Genomic DNA, 21,667 nt, shown 5'->3' with positions numbered 1-21,667 from the left:
TCATGCCAACAGTCATGATTCCTAGAGGTGAAGAGTAAAAGTGTGCCAGGACTGTTGGATTCTATCCCCCTGATGCCAAAAGGTTTTGTTTTGTTTTTCTGTCTTTTTAAAAAAACTTTTCAAAGGATGCAATTACTCCCACCGACAGATACTTTAATACAAGTCAGCAGGAAACTGACTGACATATTATTGCTCTTTGAACAGTTTTGTTGATTGCCTTACGTGAAAAAACATTTCTACATATAGACATAATTCCAAACAAATGTTAATATTAGAATAAGGATTGGATGTTTCAGGGGAATTTCTTAATGAGGACCTAAAATAATTTTATTTACGTTAGGGGTCCCACCACCGTGGTATTTAGAGTCAAATACAGTGTAGACAGAGCGCAACAGTCAAAAAAAAAATCCCTCTCTATCATCCCAATTTATAAAGATAACTCTCCCAGGAACAAGCCACAGTCAAACAAATACTTAGTCAAAAATGTGCACTAATCCATGCACAAACGACTTCAGGTTCTGTCATACCACCAGAAGGAGCAAAGAAACATCAGCAAAAAATTTCTCATCTGTTTTCAGCTCTGGATATAGTTGTCTCAAAAAATAGTAAGGTCCAAGCCGCGCACAGCTTAAGAGACTAAAACCAAGACCTTGAATTGTGCTCAGTAATTGATGGAAAGTTAGTGCAGGTGGTGAAGCACAGGTGTGCTGACATCAGCCCACAACATTAGGTAAGCATATTGCCACATTCTGCATTAAAGAGCATTGCTATAGTCCAGGGATTCTCAAACTGGGGGTCGGGACCTCTCAGGGGGTCGCAAGGTTATTACATGGGGGGTTGTGAGCTGTCAGCCTCCACCCCAAACTCCACTTTGCCTCCTGCATTTATAATGGTGTTAAATATATTTTAAAGTGTTTTAATTGAAAGGGAGGTCACACTCAGGGGTTTGCTATGTGGAAGGGGTCACCAATACAAAAGTTTGAGAACCACAGCTGTAGACCAACATGAGTGGCTCTTAACATGACCTGAAAAAGAGCTCTGGAAAGCTTGTGTCTCTCTCACCAACAAAAGTTGGTCCAATAAAAAAATATCATTTCACCCACCTTGTCTCTCTAATATTTATCTCAGCAAGGAAAAGCTGCATCCTTCTCAAGTAACAGAACAGTTGGGAGTCCAAAAATAGGAGGCTATTACCAACAATCAGCAGCCCCCGCAGACTGAAACATATAGCTACCTCTAATACAGAACAATCCTACGCAATCCCATGCCATTACAGATCTAATAAAAACAATTTGTACACAACCATTGTCCATCACCAGAAGACTGCTTTCCGAATAACCAGAAAGACTAAAAACTGGACTGGTAAAGATCTTAAAAGTCAGCAGAATCTAGATGGGATTTCTCAAGATCTTTCCCTCAATAACCAGGGACCACCTCAATTGCTTTCACTCTGAATTTCCTTGGGTTTTTGTTATCTAGAGACATGTATGGATGAATCTACTCTGGAATGTACTTTATAGGAAATTCAGCGTATGTCAGATTTAAAGGACCAAACGGTAACAGAATCAAACAATATTCTGGGGTTTGGGGAAGAAAGTTAACTTAATTCTGGAATGTAACACAACAACATCGCTTTAGACTGTTGTGTTTGCTTCCTGGCCAACTTTTTTTCTGAACAGTACAATTTTATAGCAACTTTAATGAGCAGGATAGCATAGTCAAGACACTAGAGTTCTGGGCTCTGTTGCTAGCTCTGCCATAGACGTCTTATGCAACTTGAAGGAAAGTTACTATGAGCTTGTCTACATAGTAGAGGGGTGTCGGTGTGTCGCCAGAATGCTCTACACGGAGCAGTCAGAGCACAACAAATTAGTGCACTCTACAATTCAGATCCCATAGTCCACACTGCGCTACCACATAGACAAGCCCTAAATTGGACTGTGCCTCAGTTCCCCAGCCATAAAATGAGGATGATGATACTACTTCCACACCTCAGAGTGGTGTTGTGAAGGGACATTAATTATTGTGTATGAAGTGCTCAAATATATAGTGCTGAGCAACAAATAAAAACTTACAAAAAGATAAAATTAATGTTTATATTTTGGAGTGATCAATAAAATCTGACTTTCCTGTCTGAACAGAAAAATGATTAGGGAGAATGTAAAAAAAATATGCTTTTGTTTCCTATAGGGAGAGGAGTATTAAAGATTTTAAAAATGGCTAATTAGTGACAGCATTAATGGAAACTTTTTAATGAAAGGATAAAGAAGAATAGTCATGTGACTCGGTATTATACTGTAATAACTCAAAAGAGATTTAAATAAGACTATGGGCATTATGGCATTAATACTATCTAGGATTTTAATCTCTCTCTCACACAGCAATTAAATTACATTAAAGATTAAGAAACACCTCTATTAGAGTTTTGAGATAAAGATTTGAGCTATTCATCTACTTTTCATTTTTATGTGATCTATCCTTCCAAACTCATAGAAAGTTAATCTCATGCATCTGGTTAATTTACCAAGTAGTTCATAGCAATGTTTCCTAATTAAATCTTAAAATACAATTGCGATCATTAGCAGCATTGAAAAAATAAAATTGCGTAGATAGGAAGTGAACCTCTTACTCAAATTAAATAGGAATTCCGATGGTCAGAATGCAGCTTACCATGTGTGTGGCTCATGAAGTTTTGTAACTAATTTCTTACCTCAAAATCAATGAGTTGTAAGTCAGCTACTAGGGTGCTAAGAAGACCACTGTTGTACAGTTCTTGAGCAAGCTGTGCCACAGCTTCTGTTTGTGGCTCTTTTTCATTTGTGCCATATAATATTTCCTTCATGGCAACCAGATTTTTCGAAACCTCTTCAGTGGCCTGAAGAAACAAAATAAAGAGTAGATACAGTGACTTTCAAAGCTAAAAGAATTCTGCTTGTCTTTGTAAACCTCACAGTGTTTTGTTCTGATCAACTGCAAACTTTCATTTAAAAGAAAAAAATCACAACATCACCTGTAAAAAATCCTGAGACTCTGGGGATTAAAACTATTATTTGGTACATATATAACTAATCTGACCTAGAGGCAAGATGCAAGAGACTCAGTTGACAATACAGTAAATTATGAAAACATCTTCCCTTTTCTCATCCTCTCAATCTTGCACTTACAGAAACCATTTCAGTAATAATAAAGAGAAGATAAAGAGCCGCCAAATTGTTCCCAATCTGTAAAATGGATTCGTGCATGTGATCAACCCAGAAAACATTACCTGGAAACACTCCCATCACTAACAAATTGCTCAGGTAAATATATTTCTACAAACTGTGTGCCTATCGAGTCTCTTTTATGCTGTTAGGCTTCCATATCAGTCAATATGAAAAGAACTTTTCCATTTCAGTTGATACAAGTCTGAAGAAGCAGAGTGTGCTTTCCTTCCAGTAGATTTCTTGCACTAGCAAATCTCATCACTAATATTCAGGTAACAGAGATGTCTTCAATTGCCGGGACATATGTCAGCTTGTGTCTTTGTAGTGCAACATGCCAGATTACATCTCCAAGGTCTACAGGGATGGTTTTGAATGGTTTACAAACCAAGCAAAAGTAGGATAGGCAGGTTACTGTCTGTTCTACAGTGGGTTATACAGTCACTCAAGTGGTGGACGGACCTGACCAAAATGCATCAGGTATTGTTCAAGAAGGGTTCTCGACCCCAATCCCTAGAAGTTGCTTTTCTCATCTCCTGGATGAAGGGTCTTTTGTATGTGTATCCACTGACACCATTACTGTTAAAGGTTCTCAACAAGATCAAGAGTTGGACAGAGTACTATTGATTGCACCAACATGGCCGAGACGAGTTTGGTATCCCTATCTAATCAGATTCTCTTCTTGCCCTCTGTGGTGTCTTCTGATCAGTCCTCTTTTACTGATTCAAGATGCCAGTCGAACAGGTCACCCCAACCTACATATTCTAAGGCTCCAAGCGTGGTTCCTCAACAGTTGTCAGGACTATAGATATCTTGTTTGTCAGAGGTACAACACATTTTATGAAATAATAGAAAAGAATCTACAAGAAATATCTCCAGAAATGGAAACAATATTATCTTTGGTGTAGCAGTCATCAGATTTCGCTGACTCACTCTCCTCTTCCTATGGTACTGGATTACTTGTTGGAATTGAAAACATTGGGTCTTTCTACGAATTTCATTAGGGTTCACTTAGTGGCCATAACAGCTCTTCACACACCCATACGAGGTTTTTCCACTCTTCCTTCACACAACTATGGCAAGATTCCGAAGAGGTTTGTCAAATCGCTTCCCACAGATCAGAGATCCTACTCCTAGCTGGGACATGAACCTAGTCCTTAATTGCCTTATGATACTTCCTTTTGAGCCACTAGCTACATGGCCTTTAATAGATTTATCAGTGCAGACAGCCTTCTGGATAGGTATCACTTCTACCCAAAGGGTTTGAGAATTGGAGGCTAGAAGTGGAGAACTGGGGACTTTAATGTCAGACCCCTGCATTTGTAGTATTCACCACAGAGTAAGTGTGGCTGTGGGCCTATCCAAGGTTTTTAGCTAAGGTGTCCTGAGAATTTCATGTAAATCAAACCATTCATCTCTTCTTTGCCACCCTCTCCAAAAAAACCACAATGTACTAGTCAAGAAGCCATATTCCATTTCCTAGGTGTCAAGAGGGCATTAGCCTTTTGCCTAGATCGGAACAACCAATTTAGAAGCTCTCCTACACTATTTGTATCCATTGCAGACAGAAACAAGGGTTCAGTAATTTTGAAACAAAAATTAGAGGACATCTCCAGTTGTATTTAGATCTGTTACAACGGAACTCGGGTTTTGAGAGTAACAGCATTCTACAATAGCACTGTCTGCATCTATAACCTTACTTAAGGGTATATCAATAGCACACATCTGTAGAGTGCCAATTTGGTTCTCTGTTCATGCTTTTGCTAGTTATGTATTGGTAGCTGTGGCAAGATCAGATGCTGCTGCAAGAAATGCAGTTCTCTCTTCCATATTGAACGCTGCTCCGAATCTTCCGCCTTCTGAGGTGGGTACTGTTCAGGAGTCACCTAATGTGAAGCACCCACAGTGACACTACTCAAAGGAGTGGTTACTCACCTCTGCAGTAACTTGACTTCTTTGATATTCATGTCTTTGTGGGTGCTCCACTGCCTGCCCTCCTGCTGTGCTTCAATGTGTCCCTTATGGGACTTTGCAGTGGAGAAGGAGCTAAGGCCAGTTCACCTGCGCAGCCCTATATAGCCTTGGTGCAGTGCATAAAGATGTGTGGAGCACATGTGTGGGCCGAACAGACGCTGCTACCAAAAATCTCTGATCAAAGGTGCAGGCGCATCTGAAGTGGAGCATGCACAGGGGGACACATCTTGAACTCCAGTTACTGCACAAGGTAAGTTACCTCTTCATCAATGTACTACAGTCAATTGTAGTTCTCAGTGTTCTAAGGAGAGCCTTCTCTAGGTTACAGCATATTTAATGATGATCTTGAGTCAAACAGTCAGACCAACAAATTCCAGACCTTGCTGCTCACCAGTCAGAGGGAAAACACGATTGCATTTGCTTGCAGACTGGAGCTGTTTTAGGGAGTGAGGGAAAATTCGGGACAGTCTTACACACAGCTCTTGTATCACCAGAATTATATCTATAGAGAAATAGACATATTTAAAGCAGTACAACTCTCTAGTAAACTGATCTTTTCAGACATAGGAAATGCAGTAGATATAATCTACCTGGATTTCAATAAGGCATCTGATACAGATCCACATGGGAAATTATTAGTTAAATTGGAGAAGATGGGGATTAATATAAGAACTGAAAGGTGCATAAAAAAGTGGTTAGAAGGGTGTCATAAATATAAAGGGAAGGGTAAACCCCTTTAAAATCCCTCCTGGCCAGAGGAAAAATCCTCTCACCTGTAAAGGGTTAAGAAGCTAAAGGTAACCTCACTGGCACCTGACCAAAACGACCAATGAGGAGACAAGATACTTTCAAAAGCTGGGAGGAGGGAGAGAAACAAAGGGTCTGTGTCTGTCGGTATGCTGCTTTTGCCGGGGATAGACCAGGAATGGAGTCTTAGAACTTTTAGTAAGTAATCTAGCTAGGTATGTGTTAGATTATGATTTCTTTAAATGGCTGAGAAAGGAACTGTGCTGAATAGAATGACTATTCCTGTCTGTGTGTCTTTTTTGTAACTTAAGGTTCTGCCTAGAGGGATTCTCTACGTTTTGAATCTAATTACCCTGTAAGGTATCTTCCATCCTGATTTTACAGAGGGGATTTCTTTACTTCTATTAAAAAAGTCTTCTTGTAAGAAAACTGAACGCTTTTTCATTGTTCTCAGATCCAAGGGTTTGGGTCTGTGGTCACCTATGCAAATTGGTGAGGATTTTTACCAAACCTTTCCCAGGAAGTGAGGTGCAAGAGTTGGGAGGATTTTGGGGGGAAAGACGTGTACAAACTACATTTCCCAGTAAACCCAGTTAGAGTTTGGTGGTGGCAGTGGAGATCCAGGGACAAAGGATAAAATTAATTTGTACCTTGGGGAAGTTTTAACCTAAGCTGGTGAAAGTAAGCTTAGGAGGTTTTCATGCATGTCCCCACATCTGTACCCTAGAGTTCAGAGTGGGGGAGGAACCTTGACAAGGGGAGACTACAACAGGTCATACTGAGAGGTGAACTGTAGGCTGCAGGGCAGTTACTAGTGGAGTTACTCAGGGATCAGTCTTGAGACCAATCTTATTTAACGTTTTTATTACTGAACTTGGCACAAAATTTGGGAGCATGCTAATAAAATTTGTGGATGACACAAAGTTGGGAAGTATTGCCAATATGGAGGAGGACTAGAATATCATACAAGATGATCTGCAAGACCTTCTAAACTGGAGTAATAGAAATGGGATGAAATTTAATAGTCTCTACCCTGCATGACCTTTCTATTTTCACTAATAAGAATTTCTGCTATAAGCTTGGGACTCGTCCGCTAGAAGTGACAGTGCACGTGAAAGACCTGGGTATATTGGTGTTCATCACAGGATGACTGAATTGCCATATGATGTGGCTATGAAAAAAGCTAATGCAGTCCGAGGATGCATTAGGGGAGGTATTTCCAGTAGAGACAGAAAAGTGTTAGTACCATTATACAAGGCACTGGTGAGACCCCATCTAGAATATAGTGAGCAGTTCTGGTCTCCCACGTTTAAGAAAGATGAACTCAAACTGGAACAGGTGCAGAGAAGGGCTACTTGGAAAAACCTACCTTATGGGAGACGACTTCGAGCTTGTCTTGTTCTAACTAACTAAAGTTCTAACTAAAAGAAGGCTGAGGGAGATATGATTGCTCTCTATAAATACATCAGAGGGATAAATACCAGGGAGGGACAGGAGTTATTTAAGTTAAGTGCCAATTTGGACACAAGAACAAATGATGGCCAGTTTATATCCAACAAGTTTTGGCTTGAAATTAGGTGAAAGTTTCTAACCATCAGATGAGTGAAGTTCTGGAACAGCTTTCCAAAGGGAACAGTGAGGGCAAAAAACCTAACTGGCTTCAAGACTGAGCTTGATAAATTTATGAAGGGGATGGTATGATGAGACTGCCTACAATGGCATGTAGTCAATCTGTGACTGCTAGCAGTGTGTATCTCGAATGGCTGGTGATGGGACACTAGATGGGGAAGTCTCTAAGTTACTACAGAGAATTTTTGCATAGGTGTGTGGCTGGTGGGACTTGACCACATGCTCAGGGTCACTCTAACTGATCTCTATATTTGCGGTCAAGAAGGAATTTCCCCCGGATCAGATTGGCAGAGATCCTGGGTGTTTTTCACCTTCCTCTGCTGCATGGGGCACAAGTCACTTGTAGGTTTAAACTAGTGTAAATGGTGGATTCTCTGTAACTTGAAGCATTTAAACCGTGATTTGAGGACTTCAGTAACTCAGCCAGAGGTTAGGGGTCTATTACAGGAGTGGATAGGTGAAGTTCTGTGGCCTGCAATTTGCAGGTGGTCCGACTAGATCAGCGGTTCCCAAACTGTGGGTCAGGACCCCAGAGTGGGTCACGACTCTGTTGTAATAAGGTCGCCAGGGCTGGCATTAGACTTGCTGGGACCCGGGGCTAAAGCTGAAGCCCAAGCCCCACCACCTGGGGCTGAAGCCTAAGGACTTCAGCTCTGGGTTGTGTAGCTCAGGTTACAGGACCGCCCCACCCACCCGCTGCCTGGGGCTGAAGCCCTTGGGCTTCAGCTTTGGCCTCCTCGCCTAGGGCAGCAGGGCTTGGGCAAGCTCAGGCTTCGGTCCCCCCTCCTGGGGTTGTGTAGTAATTTTTATTGTCAGAAGGGGGTCACACAGTGCAATGATGTTTGAGAGCCCCTAGACTAGATGATCATGATGGTCCCTTCTGACCTTAAAGTCTATTTAGACTAATGTGGATGCAGTTATGCTGGTATAAAGGTGATTATATTGATATACCTTATTTTGCTAAGGGTAATTAACGTTTCTAAACTAGAGCTGCTAGTATGGTTGTACCAAAACTGTGCAGTGTAGACAAGCCCTTAAAAGTTGATGTCTTTACTCTGTCTATGGGATGTCTAAAAGTTGTAGTGGAGTCAAATAGACTTTTCAAGATTGATATGAAGGCCCAGGTTGTGAAACAGACCACACACCACCATTACTGACATCAACACTTCCTGATACGATCTACCCCAATCAACCAATTATACAGATATGGGCAACTGATTATATCCAAAAGACCTAGGAGGGCAGCAACTACCGCCAGAATCGATGAGAATACCCTCGGGCAGAATGATAGTGTTCATCGTTCATTAGAAAACTAAGAAACCTCTTGAGTGAAGGGTGAATAGTGACATAAAAATATGCATCTTGTAGCTTGAGGGTCGTACACCAACCTCCTAATTCTAAAGAGGAAATTATCGCTGCATGGGTCACCATCCTGAATTTCCTCTATTTTACATACCTGTTTAGAGACTTGAGGTCCAAAATTGTCCTCCACCCTCTATTCTTTCTGAGGGAGAATGGGCAGAAGGGACAGATTTGAAATAGACAGCATAACCAGATGTTATGCCTTCCCAAACCTATTTGTCCAATGTTATGTTCTTCCATGCAGCCTAAAAATAGGAGAGGTGGCATCCAAAAGGTGGAAGGGAGGTAAGGTAAGGTGTTGCAGCTGTAAAATCTTATTGACTGGATGATTGAGACTCTTTACCAAGCCATCAAAACTGTGGCTTGGAGGACACAGATGGCTGAGAAGATGTAGATGTAGCTGAAGGGTTTTTTTGTTTTGAGTATTTTGTGCCATTTGTGTTAGGGCTCCTATGTTAATCTATCTGCCTGCTGCAGACACAAACCTTTAGCATAGTCTATCACAAGCCCAAGACATAGCAACTCAAGTTTGATACAGCTTGCTCAGGATCATATCAGTATGCACTATTGGTGTTTGTGACAAATTAGCAAAACAGAAACTGAACACTGGGACTGACTAAAGTCTGGATAAAGGATACTAAAGGATCCCTGAATAGAAGCTGTCACGCTGTCTGGAGTGGCTCACTACTATGAGTGCCTATCTCAGGGCTGACTGTCAGAAGAAAAAAAAGAGTAGACACCATAAACTGATGGGTTTCAGAGGAACAGCCGTGTTAGTCTGTATTCGCAAAAAGAAAAGGAGTACTTGTGGCACCTTAGAGACTAACCAATTTATTTGAGCATGAGCTTTCGTGAGCTACAGCTCACTTCATCAGATGTTACTGATGGTATGTTCTGTAATTAAATTTCACCAAGCCAGTAACCAATGTGAACTCCTAAATCACTATACCACTCTTACCACAAAGTCACAGACAGTCCTCCAGTCCCTTTTGCCACCCAGACAAACTGAACTTTGTGATAAAAGGTTATTAAAACAAAAAAAGCACACCACATCAGATTTCTCCCAGTCCCAAGGGATTAGTCATTTATCCCAGATTTTACACCAAAGACAATGCTGGCAACCAAATCTATAATAGACTAATTTAAAATTTATTAGCAAAGAAAAGAGAGTTAACGAGAGGTTAAAGCAGCTAAAATATAACAGATAAATCACAGTTTGTAACTCCATATGATGGCGCAGATGTAAAACTGCCACCCAGAATAATTCTGGGAATCTCCATCTTCTCGTTCCGTTATTCGGCCCTGTTAGAATCCAAACAGTCCAGATACAAAGGATCTTTCTTTGAATCCATATTTACAGTATCTTCACACAGAAAGCAAACTGACAGTGTCTCTACCCACATGGGCTTTTCTTTGATGAGTGTGGAATGCACTTTGAGTCTTTGACCTCAGGTCCCCACCACAATGCCCACTTATTCTGAAATTTGCACCTTTTCTGATAAAGTCCTTCATTAGCGTTCCCCAATGCTTCTTTGATGTCTATTGATGACTTATTTAGTTACAGGGGTATTTACAATATAAATGTTTGCTATTACATTATGAGAAGAACAGATAAGTGAAAACAATGCAAAGAATGTTCCAATAGTTTTCATTAAGTTTAAACACCCAAACTTTTTGCACTGGCGACCCACTTCACACAGCAAGCCTCTGAGTTCAATCACCCTCCCGACCCTCAGTTTGAAAACCCCTGCCCAATACACTCTTATAATCTAACCATTACTTTGATCTACACAAGTGAATTGACCTGAATATACTTTAGCATGAGCTGGTCAGCCAGCGTCACAGAAGCTACAACCAACAACACTGTGTCAATCAGAATCATTAGATAGCTCCTTTGCTGACTGTGAACAGAAAATAATTAGCTGGAATGTTCTAGTACCCGAGGCTGGCACATGCTTAATAAGACAGTCTTTGAATCAAGGTACAAATGCCACAAAAATCACTACACTCAGAGACACAATGGACACTCCTGCTTTCCAGGCGACCTCTGAAGATGGCAGTTGCAGAGTGGATTTGTTTTCATTCATCATTATCTTTTCAGGATATGCTTGCTCTCCAGAGTATTATGCTGGTAATAGCTCATCTTAAGTGATCACTCTCCTTACAATGTATATTTTTTCATGGTCTGTGTGTATATATAAAATCTCCTCACTGTACTTTCCACTTCATGCATCCGATGAAGTGAGCTGTAGCTCACGAAAGTGTATGCTCAAATAAATTGGTTAGTCTCTAAGGTGCCACAAGTACTCCTTTTCTTTTTGCGAATACAGACTAACATGGCTGCTACTCTGAAACTTGACTACTAAGAGACTCTTACCTCTCCATAAGTTCCTCTTGATCTAACTCTATAGACAATAGAACCAGAAGGCAAGCTCATTCTAGAATCCAGCTCTGTCCCCCTACATATCATATGCTAGAGGAATTGATCATTCACGATTATCAGTGCCACTTTTAGATGGATTATGGTCAGAGTGAAACCTAGGCAAAACACTATCTGGAGAAAAAAAAAAAAGACATAAGCAACTTTCAGCCTAAAGCGACTACGTTCCCACACATAGTAAGTACAATTTTGCTTCACCTTTACTAGAAAGCAGTAAGATCGTCTTAACCTTAACTATACTCGCGCTACTATCTAACTAATTTTTGCAGGTAATTTGTGTGGTCATTGAAGATCAGTTTCATTGTATTTAAAGCCAATACTAAGGAAGACTGATTCAACTACAGGGATCAAGGAAGAGCTCTATTATAGTATTGTCGAATTTCTCTTAATAGACATTAAGACAGGTTTATAGTGTAAGCTAAATATCTACACTAGGGTGCTAAGTGAAAATAAAATTAACTAAGATATTAGTACAAAGAAAAGGAATTGCCACCTACAAAAGTACTGACAAGATTTTCCTATGTAACAGAAAGGGCTATACAAATGTTCAACATTCATGGCTCCCTCCTTTGGGTAAGGAGTCCCTAGTGTAAATTGAAAGATACAAAGCAACTGATCTGAAAATTGAAGAAAGTCAAGTGAAAGGTAAGGTTAACATTCAGCCATCAGAAAATCTGTCATTTTTCTCAGAATAAGCCAGGTAAACTTTTCTAACTAAATGCTGGCAAAGAGTGAGCACAGAGCATTGTTTGACAAAAAAAAAGTTGGGAAAAACTGACCAAATTTGGGAATCAGTGGAGTAAATGTCCGAAACTAAAATATAAATAAAGGAAAAGAGGTTTAAGAAACAAATAACATGTTCACTTCAGTAAACTAAGGCATCAATTAAAATACAAGGTATGAAATCATTTATTATACCAGAACAGGTTGTATGTCTTTCAATATCCACAAACATCCCTATGGTTTACTCTCAAAATAGCAGTGGAGACACATGAGCCTATTTTACATAGACACATGCAGCCCTTCAGGTTTCCCCCACAGTTAAGCCATGCAAATCCCAAATATTTTGTTTAGAGGGTTCATATAGCTACAGTTCTTGAACTGCAAAATCTTTCATGAAGAAAGAGGGCTTAGAAGCACCATCTTAATAGAAATGATAGAAAAAAGTTAAGGGTGAAAATTCATATGTTAAATATCTAAGCTAAGGACAGAATACATTGTCTTTGCACTTTTATGCTATAAAATCATCACAAATGCTAACGAGCTATAGCTCTGCATCTGCATTTACTATATGTTATCTCAAAAGAATGAATTCTACAGAGCAGCAACTGGTGGAAAATACTGAGGTTACAGAATATTTTATTTTAGGTTCTTATTATAGTATTATAAACGTGTGTTTTGGAAATACCACTAAAATGTATGCATTTCTGCACAATCTCTCATTACGACCACCAATTTGGATCAGCATTATTAATCTATACTTTAAGGTAAAAATTACACCAATTTTTCAGTAGAGACCCATTTGTAAAAGCAACATTAAAGAACCGGATTCCTTAGTGTAGGTGCATACTCTCTAACTTATTACTTCTGACAACTTGTATAACTGACTTCTCCCTCTGATCAACAGCTCCATGAAACATACAAGGCAGAGAACCAGTTAAGATGTTAATCTTTAACTTTTCCTTCAGCTGTGAACAGACTTTATATATCTGCATTTCACAGTGACTCAGTGTAAAGTAAGACGTTAGCTCACTGAATGAAACTAGGATAAAAGCTTTATTTATGACTTGTAGTCAATATGACATTATATTTCACTTTGAAAATTAGGATCCCATACAACAGCATCCTGTATTGTACATATATACAGTACTGGCCATTTTAAGGAGTCATTACCTAAAGAAGAAGGGAAGGTTTTGATTTCAAGGTCTTAGATAGGAAGTTACAGAAGAGGGAGGGGGAATGTGATATGGACTACATATGCAGTGTTGTAGCGGTGTTGGTTCCAGGATATTGGAGACAGAAGGTGGGTGAGGTAATACCTTTTATTGGACCAACTTCGGTTGGTGGGGGAAACAAGCTTTCGAACTCTGAATCAAAAGAGCTCTGTGTAAGACGGAAAGCTTGTCTCTCTCACCAACAGAAGTTGGTAAAATAAAATATATTACCTCACCTATCTTGATCAACAATCTAGACAAACAGTTCCCAAATGACGAGTCAAGGCAAGGGGGAGGGCCAAGACTGGAGCCATAGAGTAGATTGATACAAAGTCAGAAAGTAGGGAAGAGCAACTCTAACAAGTTTATTACATGAATAAATATTTACCTTCACAACAGCAATCACGTCTGTCACAAACCAAATAAATTGGCAGTATAAAAATAAATGCTGAGGCAAACCAAAGAGGGGGAAAAGATGAAAATAAAATACATATTAATGTTCTAGTTCAGAGCTAAGTCCAATTTATATTAAAGGAAATGTTTGAACACGGAACCAAGCATATGGAAAAAGTTCTCTCCTCATCCAAACGGTAACAAAAGTAAAATCCTCTGTCACTGTTCTGAACATACATGGTCAAGGGGAAACTATTAATAGCACATTGTGATGTACAAGGATTAGTCTAAAGTTTATAGTCATGAGTTAACAATTTTCTATCTTCTGAAGAGACTCTTCCTCCCCGCTCTTCTCACCCCCTCCAATAACTATCTACGTCAGCAGGCTGCTCCCTCTGACTGAAAGAAGTGAATGGATTGCATTTCAGCAAAGTGGCACAAGCATATGTAATCAGAGTAGACGAAAACCAAAGAAAGTGTCAAGAGAGGTAGTGTCAGCTTCCTTTTCAAAAGATTTAGTGTCTAACTAGCCAATTTTGAGTCTTCTAGTATGTACTGCAAATCTATAAAACATTCAGAAATAAATTGTGGAGAATAAATTGTTACCCTAAAAAAAAATCCTTGAACTCTGAGCTATAATGAAACACATTTTGTTCAGATACTAGGAAGACTACTCTTGTATTGAAAAAGATGTGACACTATCTCTAATGTCTCATGTATTTGTATCTCTCACAATTTCTTCCATGCTGATCATGTAGCACATGCTTTGTGTGAACGTGTGCATACACTGTCCAGCATCTTATAATCGGCCTCTTTCCATCTTCTGAGAATGAAAGAAAGGCAAAATGTGTAATAAAGATAAATCATCCTCCTAATGGAATGTCAGGGTTATCATTTAAAGTTGAAAAAACTTCTATTCAAATTTTCTCTTTACAATCCTACATTCCAAGAGCATCAATTTATAAAATGGTGTATCAGAATAGTAACAGGACTATATGATGTCATAGTAACAGTAATATTTCCTGCTACTGCTCCATGGGAAATATTATAAGCTACATATTAAATACAAAAACTATGCTAATGCAGTGCAATAGCAGAAATATTCAAACTTTGTGTTTGGAGTCTCAGCCATAAGAGCTGAAGAGAATAAGTACATTTACAGTGGAATTCTTTTGTACTGCAAAAACTTTTCTTCCACAGAATTTCCCTATAAACATAGGTTCGTTTTAACCAGAACTGAAATTTTCATATTGCAATCCATTAAAAAGGCAGGGCTTCCCTTTGTCTTCACTATAAACCAGTTCTATTGCACTGCATTGTGTAATCTTTAGATCACATATTTTAAATTTCACATGGCCAAGTGTAGGGAAAATATGAAATTGCATGTATTTGTTTACCTGTCTTAAAATTAAGTGAAGAAAAAGTAAGTATTAAAAAAAAACAAAAATTCACTTATCCTAGAGGGATAAGGATATCCTTTACACCACAGGTAATCAACACTAATACAATGGACATACACCTGTGTTCATTATGGCTATTTGGCAGGTCCCTGAAAGGAGCAAGAAGAGTGAAAAGTGGAGCAGAAGAAGAGATAAAGACAGAGAAAGAGGGTAAAAGTAGTACTAGCTTGGAAATCTGGGAGAGAGATGTGATTTTGCTACCCCTTTGGTAGCACAGAATTATGAGCTATGATATGGTGAACTACCTTCCAGAAATAACTAAGGGGGGAAAAATAAGCCTTTTTTTCCTCCTGATAGGCCAATCTTCCATGATACGTGTTGAGATAACCAGCTTCCATTCATCTTGAGGTAAGGGTGTTGATCTTTTAAAAGAGTAACTGGAAGATTATATTGCAGAGAGGATGAAAACTGCAGTCTAGGCCTTAAAAATGAAGATGAATAAGTATTAAGATGTAGATGTGCACAAACATTTTTTTCAATATGGGCTGACTTAGGCCAACACAAAAAATAAGCATATTGTCCATATGTAGGGCTGGGTCAAAAGTTTTCCACCAAACGATTTTTTTTCTACAAAAAGTAACTGCTTTCTCAAAAAAATTCAATTTTTCATTGAAAACCAAAATATTTCCATTTGGAAATGCTGCTGTGGTGCCTCATGTCCCCAGTTCTCAATAAGCACGATTCCCTAGCCAGATTACATCTCTTATGATGCATCATTGGAGTCCTTGGCCATGGTACACTCCAGGAGGACAGAGGAAACAGCTCTACAACTGTTTCCTATTTGGGGATACAATTATTTGGGTAGTATAATCTAACAAAACACAAATCCACAGGGATCTGACTCTTTAGATTTTCAAATGTCCTGTTTTCAAACCAAGCATGATTAGTCTCAGATTCAGAGGCAAGAGAGTGGGCTTTCAAGATCATCAGCCTGTATGTTTGTCCCAGGTGGGCCCACAGGATAAAGCTAGCCTATTCTGAGAAGTCTCTTGGTGAATGCTCTTGTCCCAGACATTTCAGATAGTAAATGTACATTCATCAACTTTTTTCCACTGGGCAGGAGGCATAATGCTTGATTACATAGGCATCTACAAGAAATCAACCGAACAGTGATGTTTGGGTTGTGCAACAAAATACCGATATGTTTATATGACAGGAAAAAAAATCTGATCATTTGGAACTATCAGCTTGTGCAACAACTCACCTATGTAACTTTAAAATATGCCCTCTGCAGTTTCCTCCTATGTTTGTTACCTGCCTTGTCTTACCTTACTTTCAAATTAGATTGGAAGGTCTTTGAGTTTCAGTTGTGATCCACAATGTTTCAGATCCATAAGCTAAACCATGATGATACTCAGGTAAACTACACAGTTACACTAAGCAGATTGCCAATAAAATATTTTTGTTAAAAATAGTAAAACTAAATCATTAAAAAATTAAGCTAAAACTACCAACAGGGAAAAGGAATAGTGATGAGAGAATAAGGAAAGGAATTAAGTGTGCTTGTGGCCTTGAGCCCTTTTATATCCTCACTTTGAGTATTTAGATGTGAGTGACCTCAAGAACTATAGCAATATGTTGCAGGAGATAAGTGTCTCTTGGTGTCACTGAGTCCAGAGAAGGAGTTTTGCAGAGGAAGGACAATTATCATTTTAGTATAGCGTGGATTTGAAAGTCAGTATTTTATATCCTGAAACACATACCAAGTTTAAAATAATCTGAGTGATGAATACCCCTTTGGTTTGTATCCGCAGATAACATGTACAGCTTATTTTTCAAACAATTTTTTCCCCTCCAAATTCAGTGCACTACACATTCTATGTTCAGGATACAGTATGTACGCATCAAGGCTTTGATTCTGTGAGCACTTAATGCAGCATATACATAATTTCAAACATAAATATCTTTACATAGTCTTATTGAAGAGGCCTCAAATTTAGAGTTTCACATCCAAACAATTTGTTGTTTCTACCTGAAAACGTTTACACTCTGGCTACAGAAAATTTAAATAAGCCCAGAGTACTAATCACTGAAGTAAATTGTAATCACTTTCTTTTCTTTAGGTTACCGTTGATCTATTTTCAGAAATTACCCTACATCCATTATACAAGTTTAAAGGCTCTCTATGAATCATTCTAATGAAAGATCAGTCACCATTTATCTCTACTATGTGCTTGAGGGACTTCCCCTACCCGGAATACTATTTGTACAGAGAACAAATTTACTTTTTTTTTTATTATTATTATTTATTAAAAGATCTGGAGTTTGAAAGTATATTCTGAGATCTCTTAATCAAAAAAGAATATCCAATCACTACATCCTCTGTGTAAAAATTTCCAGATTTACTTCACACTTCCCATCAATAATGGGCAACAATATCCCATATTAGCCAAGATATCAGATGTTTATTTTGATGTACAGAGCAATAAAAATTGCATGCTGATTTACAACTTTGCTTGCAAGCTGGCTTGCAGAACATTTTAAATTTCATCTTTAGTTATGGCTTTGGGATTTGTGAGTTTTATTGTTTTTAAATACTGGTTCCCTTTGTAGAATATTACCCACTCACTTACTGCCTCTTTCAAGTTAAGGTCTTTCCAGATGAACTTCTTGCACCAGCATTGTACAGGGAAGGCCAAATGGTTCTTGTACCTTACTTGAGAGTACTTCCTTAAGCAGTTATTTAGGTGGCTGATGGCTTGTTCATATTTTCCTAGATAGCCTTGTCCTTTGGCAGTTGTTTTGGAAAAAAGAAAATTATCTAACAATGCAGGTTGAACACTAATTAGGAAAACACACTAATCCTTCTCTTACACGATAATGAAATTTTTAATTAACACTTAAGTCCATCCACTATTGATCTGTATGTGCCTCCCATGCTATTCATCTCACCAGGAGACCTTCAGATACTTTTTACCGTTGTTTATTAACAACTTATTGGCACTGAAGTAGCACCCCAAAGGCTCCAAAAATAAGGGTTAGAAACCCACTGTGTTTGGTGTTGTACAAACACATGATTCCTGTACCAAAATGTTCACAATATAATCTGAAACAAGATGTAATAGGTAATAAGAGAAACAGGGAAAGAGGACAAGAGTAATGATTAAGATCAGGTTGCTACATGGGTCAGAGTTAGTCCGTAACTTCCTCAGTCATGACAGTTCCAAATCATAACAAACTTTATTTGAAACAAATAAAATACACTACTTCAGACACTGATACACAACATAACCATTACTTATTAGCTGATTTCTTGTAGGAGACAGGGGTCTTAGGGAGGACCTTCCACAGGTGTCATTTAATAAAGAAGATGCAGTGTGACTTGTCTTATGTCATCAGCTCAAACAACTGACAACAACTGGTTGCTTAACAAAGGCGATCTTCTTATACAATTGTAGAATTGTATTGCATATGTTGGGGGCTATTTTGGAACAGTTTCTTAACACAGAAGGTTGCCTAACAAAGATTCTCATGTAGAGGTATTGGTGTACTTTTAGACTAAACATTCACAACTTCAACTGAAGTTTTCTTTAATATCCAGGCCATTATTATTTGTATTCTGGTACCATATGTGTATTCCTTGCGTGGCTTCAGGGTAATGGTCGTTGCTCAATGTCAGCGGGCGTGAGGTCACTAATATGGAATTTTCCCCTTATGTGCAAGGGTTGCTATTGATAGTCAACAACTGTATATCTTTTTTCCATTAAAATTAGATCCATAGAGAATTAACTCCTTCTAAGTTGGTTGCTTAGAGAGAAGTTAATTCTAAACGTATCAGTGGCCAAAGACAGAAGGATCCAAGGTCAACAAAGATCGAAGTACCAGTTTAACAAAATACACAACTTTTCTTCATCTTTAGTGTGTGAAGGGAAATCAAAATATTTCTATTTAGTTCACATACGTTAATTTATAAATCTTGTAAATTCTGTTTTCCCTCCCCCAATTAAAGTTTAATATTTCACTAGCAAAAGATTAAACCCCATAAAAAGTACCATAAATATACCTTTTCTGCCTTTTTGTCAGAGATATCTTGCTTTTCTAGAACTGCCATACTCTCCTTCAGATTCTTCACTATGTCTGCAGGAGACTTGTGGGACTTGCCAAAGGGGAATGGCATTATTGCAAACTGTACAGGTCTTCCTTCTGCAGCTCCTACTTCACCTGGAAACAGAAAACAAAAGGACTATCAAAAGGTGGAAACAGTGGGTCAACAGTGATAGCATATATGAAGAGCTAGAAAGCATTATAAAGGCATCAGTATAGTCTGCAGTGTAATTCGGTTAAACTAGAACACAAAACCATCACTAAATTGTACACTATTTGAGTTTCTAATTTTTTAGAAAATGGAACGAAGAATCCAAGAGATCAAACCAAAATGACTATCCAGTGTTTCAGACAGATATTAAGAATTATATTCAGGACCACGGGACTGTACAAATAGCACAGTTCAAAGTCACATGCTAGCAAGATAAAAATATACAGGTTATTCCAAATTATGCTGGCAAGAAAAATCAAATCACTAACAATAGGATTTGTCCTAGCTTATTATTGCTGCGTACTGAAACTTATTTTCAAGTGAATGCATAGGTGGCTGCTGGCAACAGAATTTTATTACCAGTACCAAGGATTAAACAAAAGCATTTAGGGTCATACTCTGTCATACTGAAGATCACATTAACAGAGACAGTTCTTTCAAAGATGAGGAATGCCCTCTGCCCTAAGTTACCAGACTTTTCCAAGGGATAGTTAGCACTTGCATTAAATATATTCATACCTTTGTATAAATTAAATAGGAAGCAGAAAGATTTTCTAGTGCAAAAGTAAACAACTTTTCAGAGAATAAATGCTCCAATACCAGAGCTTTAGTTCCTAAACTTGTTTATCTTCATTCACACCACAATAGCTTCCCCTGAAATGATTTCACAAATTGTACTTCCAGAACTCTAGACCAGCTACAAGTGAACAGAAAATCCCACACTGAAAAATGCTGATGGGTTACTTCTATAGAAGACAAAAGACATTTGAAGCTGACAAAGCAGAGGTTACAATGTCATTACAAAAAAAGGATGTCACCCTGAACATCAGTTATTTTCTATCTCCACCTGCCAATGAGAACGATAACCAGCCAGCATGGATCAGTATAAAAAAACAACTAGCATCTAATTTACAACAAAGCTTCTCATCTAATATAATACAAACACTTGTTACATGTCACTTAAATAAAAGTTCCTCCCATAGGCCATAGAGCTAGAATACTGAAATTTGGTACATTCACTCATTACGGACTCCATATGTTTTAGTTTAATCTTTCCATCACAGGTCACTAAAAGCTTTTCAGTTGTAAGATTTCAACCATTCAAGTACCTTTACTTGTAAATTAGAAGTATAAATTTGCAAAAGTTTAGTTTTTTACATGAGCCAGTTATGTCAGGTATGAGGCCAACCATTTGAAGAACTGAATGTCACAGGATACCAGATCTATTTAAGATTTTAGCCAAGAAAATTCCCATAAATATGTAAACTAGGTATGTGATTATAAAACTTACTATAACAGTTGCATGCTGCTGGGTAAGAAATAATACAGCTGCTCATGAGGAGATGCATTCCTGCAGTAAGTAGTATTTAAATCAGTCTACTCTTGAAGAGAAAGTAGCAAAACATCAGTATAATGGAAGTGATCAGACCTCACACACTTCCAAATACAGTATTTTCACTTTTTTAACTTATGCAAGCAATATGGCCAATATTTAGATGTGGTGAAATTACTCTTTTTCCACCATATCTCAAAACATCTTAATCAGCACCGATAAAAGGCTGAAAAATTGAGTATCTATGAATAGAGAATTGATAACTTAAGAGATAATAGCATCCCCGTTATTGATGAAAAATTACTTTAAGACAATAAAATTAAATAATGTCTCAATATTTTGCCAAATGTGAGTGCAATACAGTACCATCTTCAGTGAAAACATGACTATCAACTATTATTTAATAAAAATGATGCTATTTTCAAACATTAGGGATTTACAGGTTTTCCAGGATTTTTATTTGGCAAGAGAGGGGGCAGGATGACACTCCTTTTATAAACTGCATGCAGCATTTAAAGTATGCCCTTAAAGTATGATTTCACTCTGAAAACTGCTTCTGTACAAGTGGCATCATAGCTTTCCATATCTGTCTCAATCACTTCCAGACAGATTCTGCTCAGTTTACCAGTTTAAAAGATTCCTCCCCCAATCACTAGCTCGGTCAACACAAACTGGGATCTAAAAGTCAAGCTGAATTTTTTATGGGTTGTGTATCACTATTGGTAATAAATACAAAAAAAGCCAAATTATCCACCAGTTACACCTGTATAACCCCTTTATCTTCAATTAAGGTTGGACAGGTGTAAATGAAGGTAGAATTTGGTCCAAACTGTTTTGCTGAAGATGTGAGAGAAAGAGTTGAAATCAAGCTCCAGAACCAAGACAGCTATGGGAAATAAGTGTTACTAAATGTAGAATTAAAAAAAAAAATTATCATGAA

At 38.2% G+C, this 21,667-nt stretch overlaps 1 protein-coding gene across 4 annotated transcripts in view; it reads right to left on the bottom strand.

Annotated features, from left to right (window-relative positions):
* CAB39 (calcium binding protein 39) overlaps nucleotides 1-21,667 on the bottom strand; it is a 67,336-nt gene that overhangs the window by 14,092 nt on the left and 31,577 nt on the right. For all 4 annotated transcript variants that reach the window (XM_048863856.2, XM_048863858.2, XM_048863855.2 and 1 more), the window contains 2 exons: nucleotides 19,143-19,300; nucleotides 2,711-2,875 (listed from right to left, as the gene is read on the bottom strand). In XM_048863856.2, coding sequence (XP_048719813.1) covers nucleotides 2,711-2,875; nucleotides 19,143-19,256 — 279 coding nt within the window. In that variant the 5' untranslated portion in view covers nucleotides 19,257-19,300. The remainder of the gene's footprint in view (nucleotides 1-2,710; nucleotides 2,876-19,142; nucleotides 19,301-21,667) is intronic.

The sequence above is a fragment of the Caretta caretta genome, chromosome 9 (assembly GCF_965140235.1).
Source record: "Caretta caretta isolate rCarCar2 chromosome 9, rCarCar1.hap1, whole genome shotgun sequence".
Lineage (NCBI taxonomy): Eukaryota > Metazoa > Chordata > Testudines > Cheloniidae > Caretta > Caretta caretta.
Note: the sequence above shows the minus strand (reverse complement) of the source record. Positions and strands in the feature narration are given on the sequence as shown.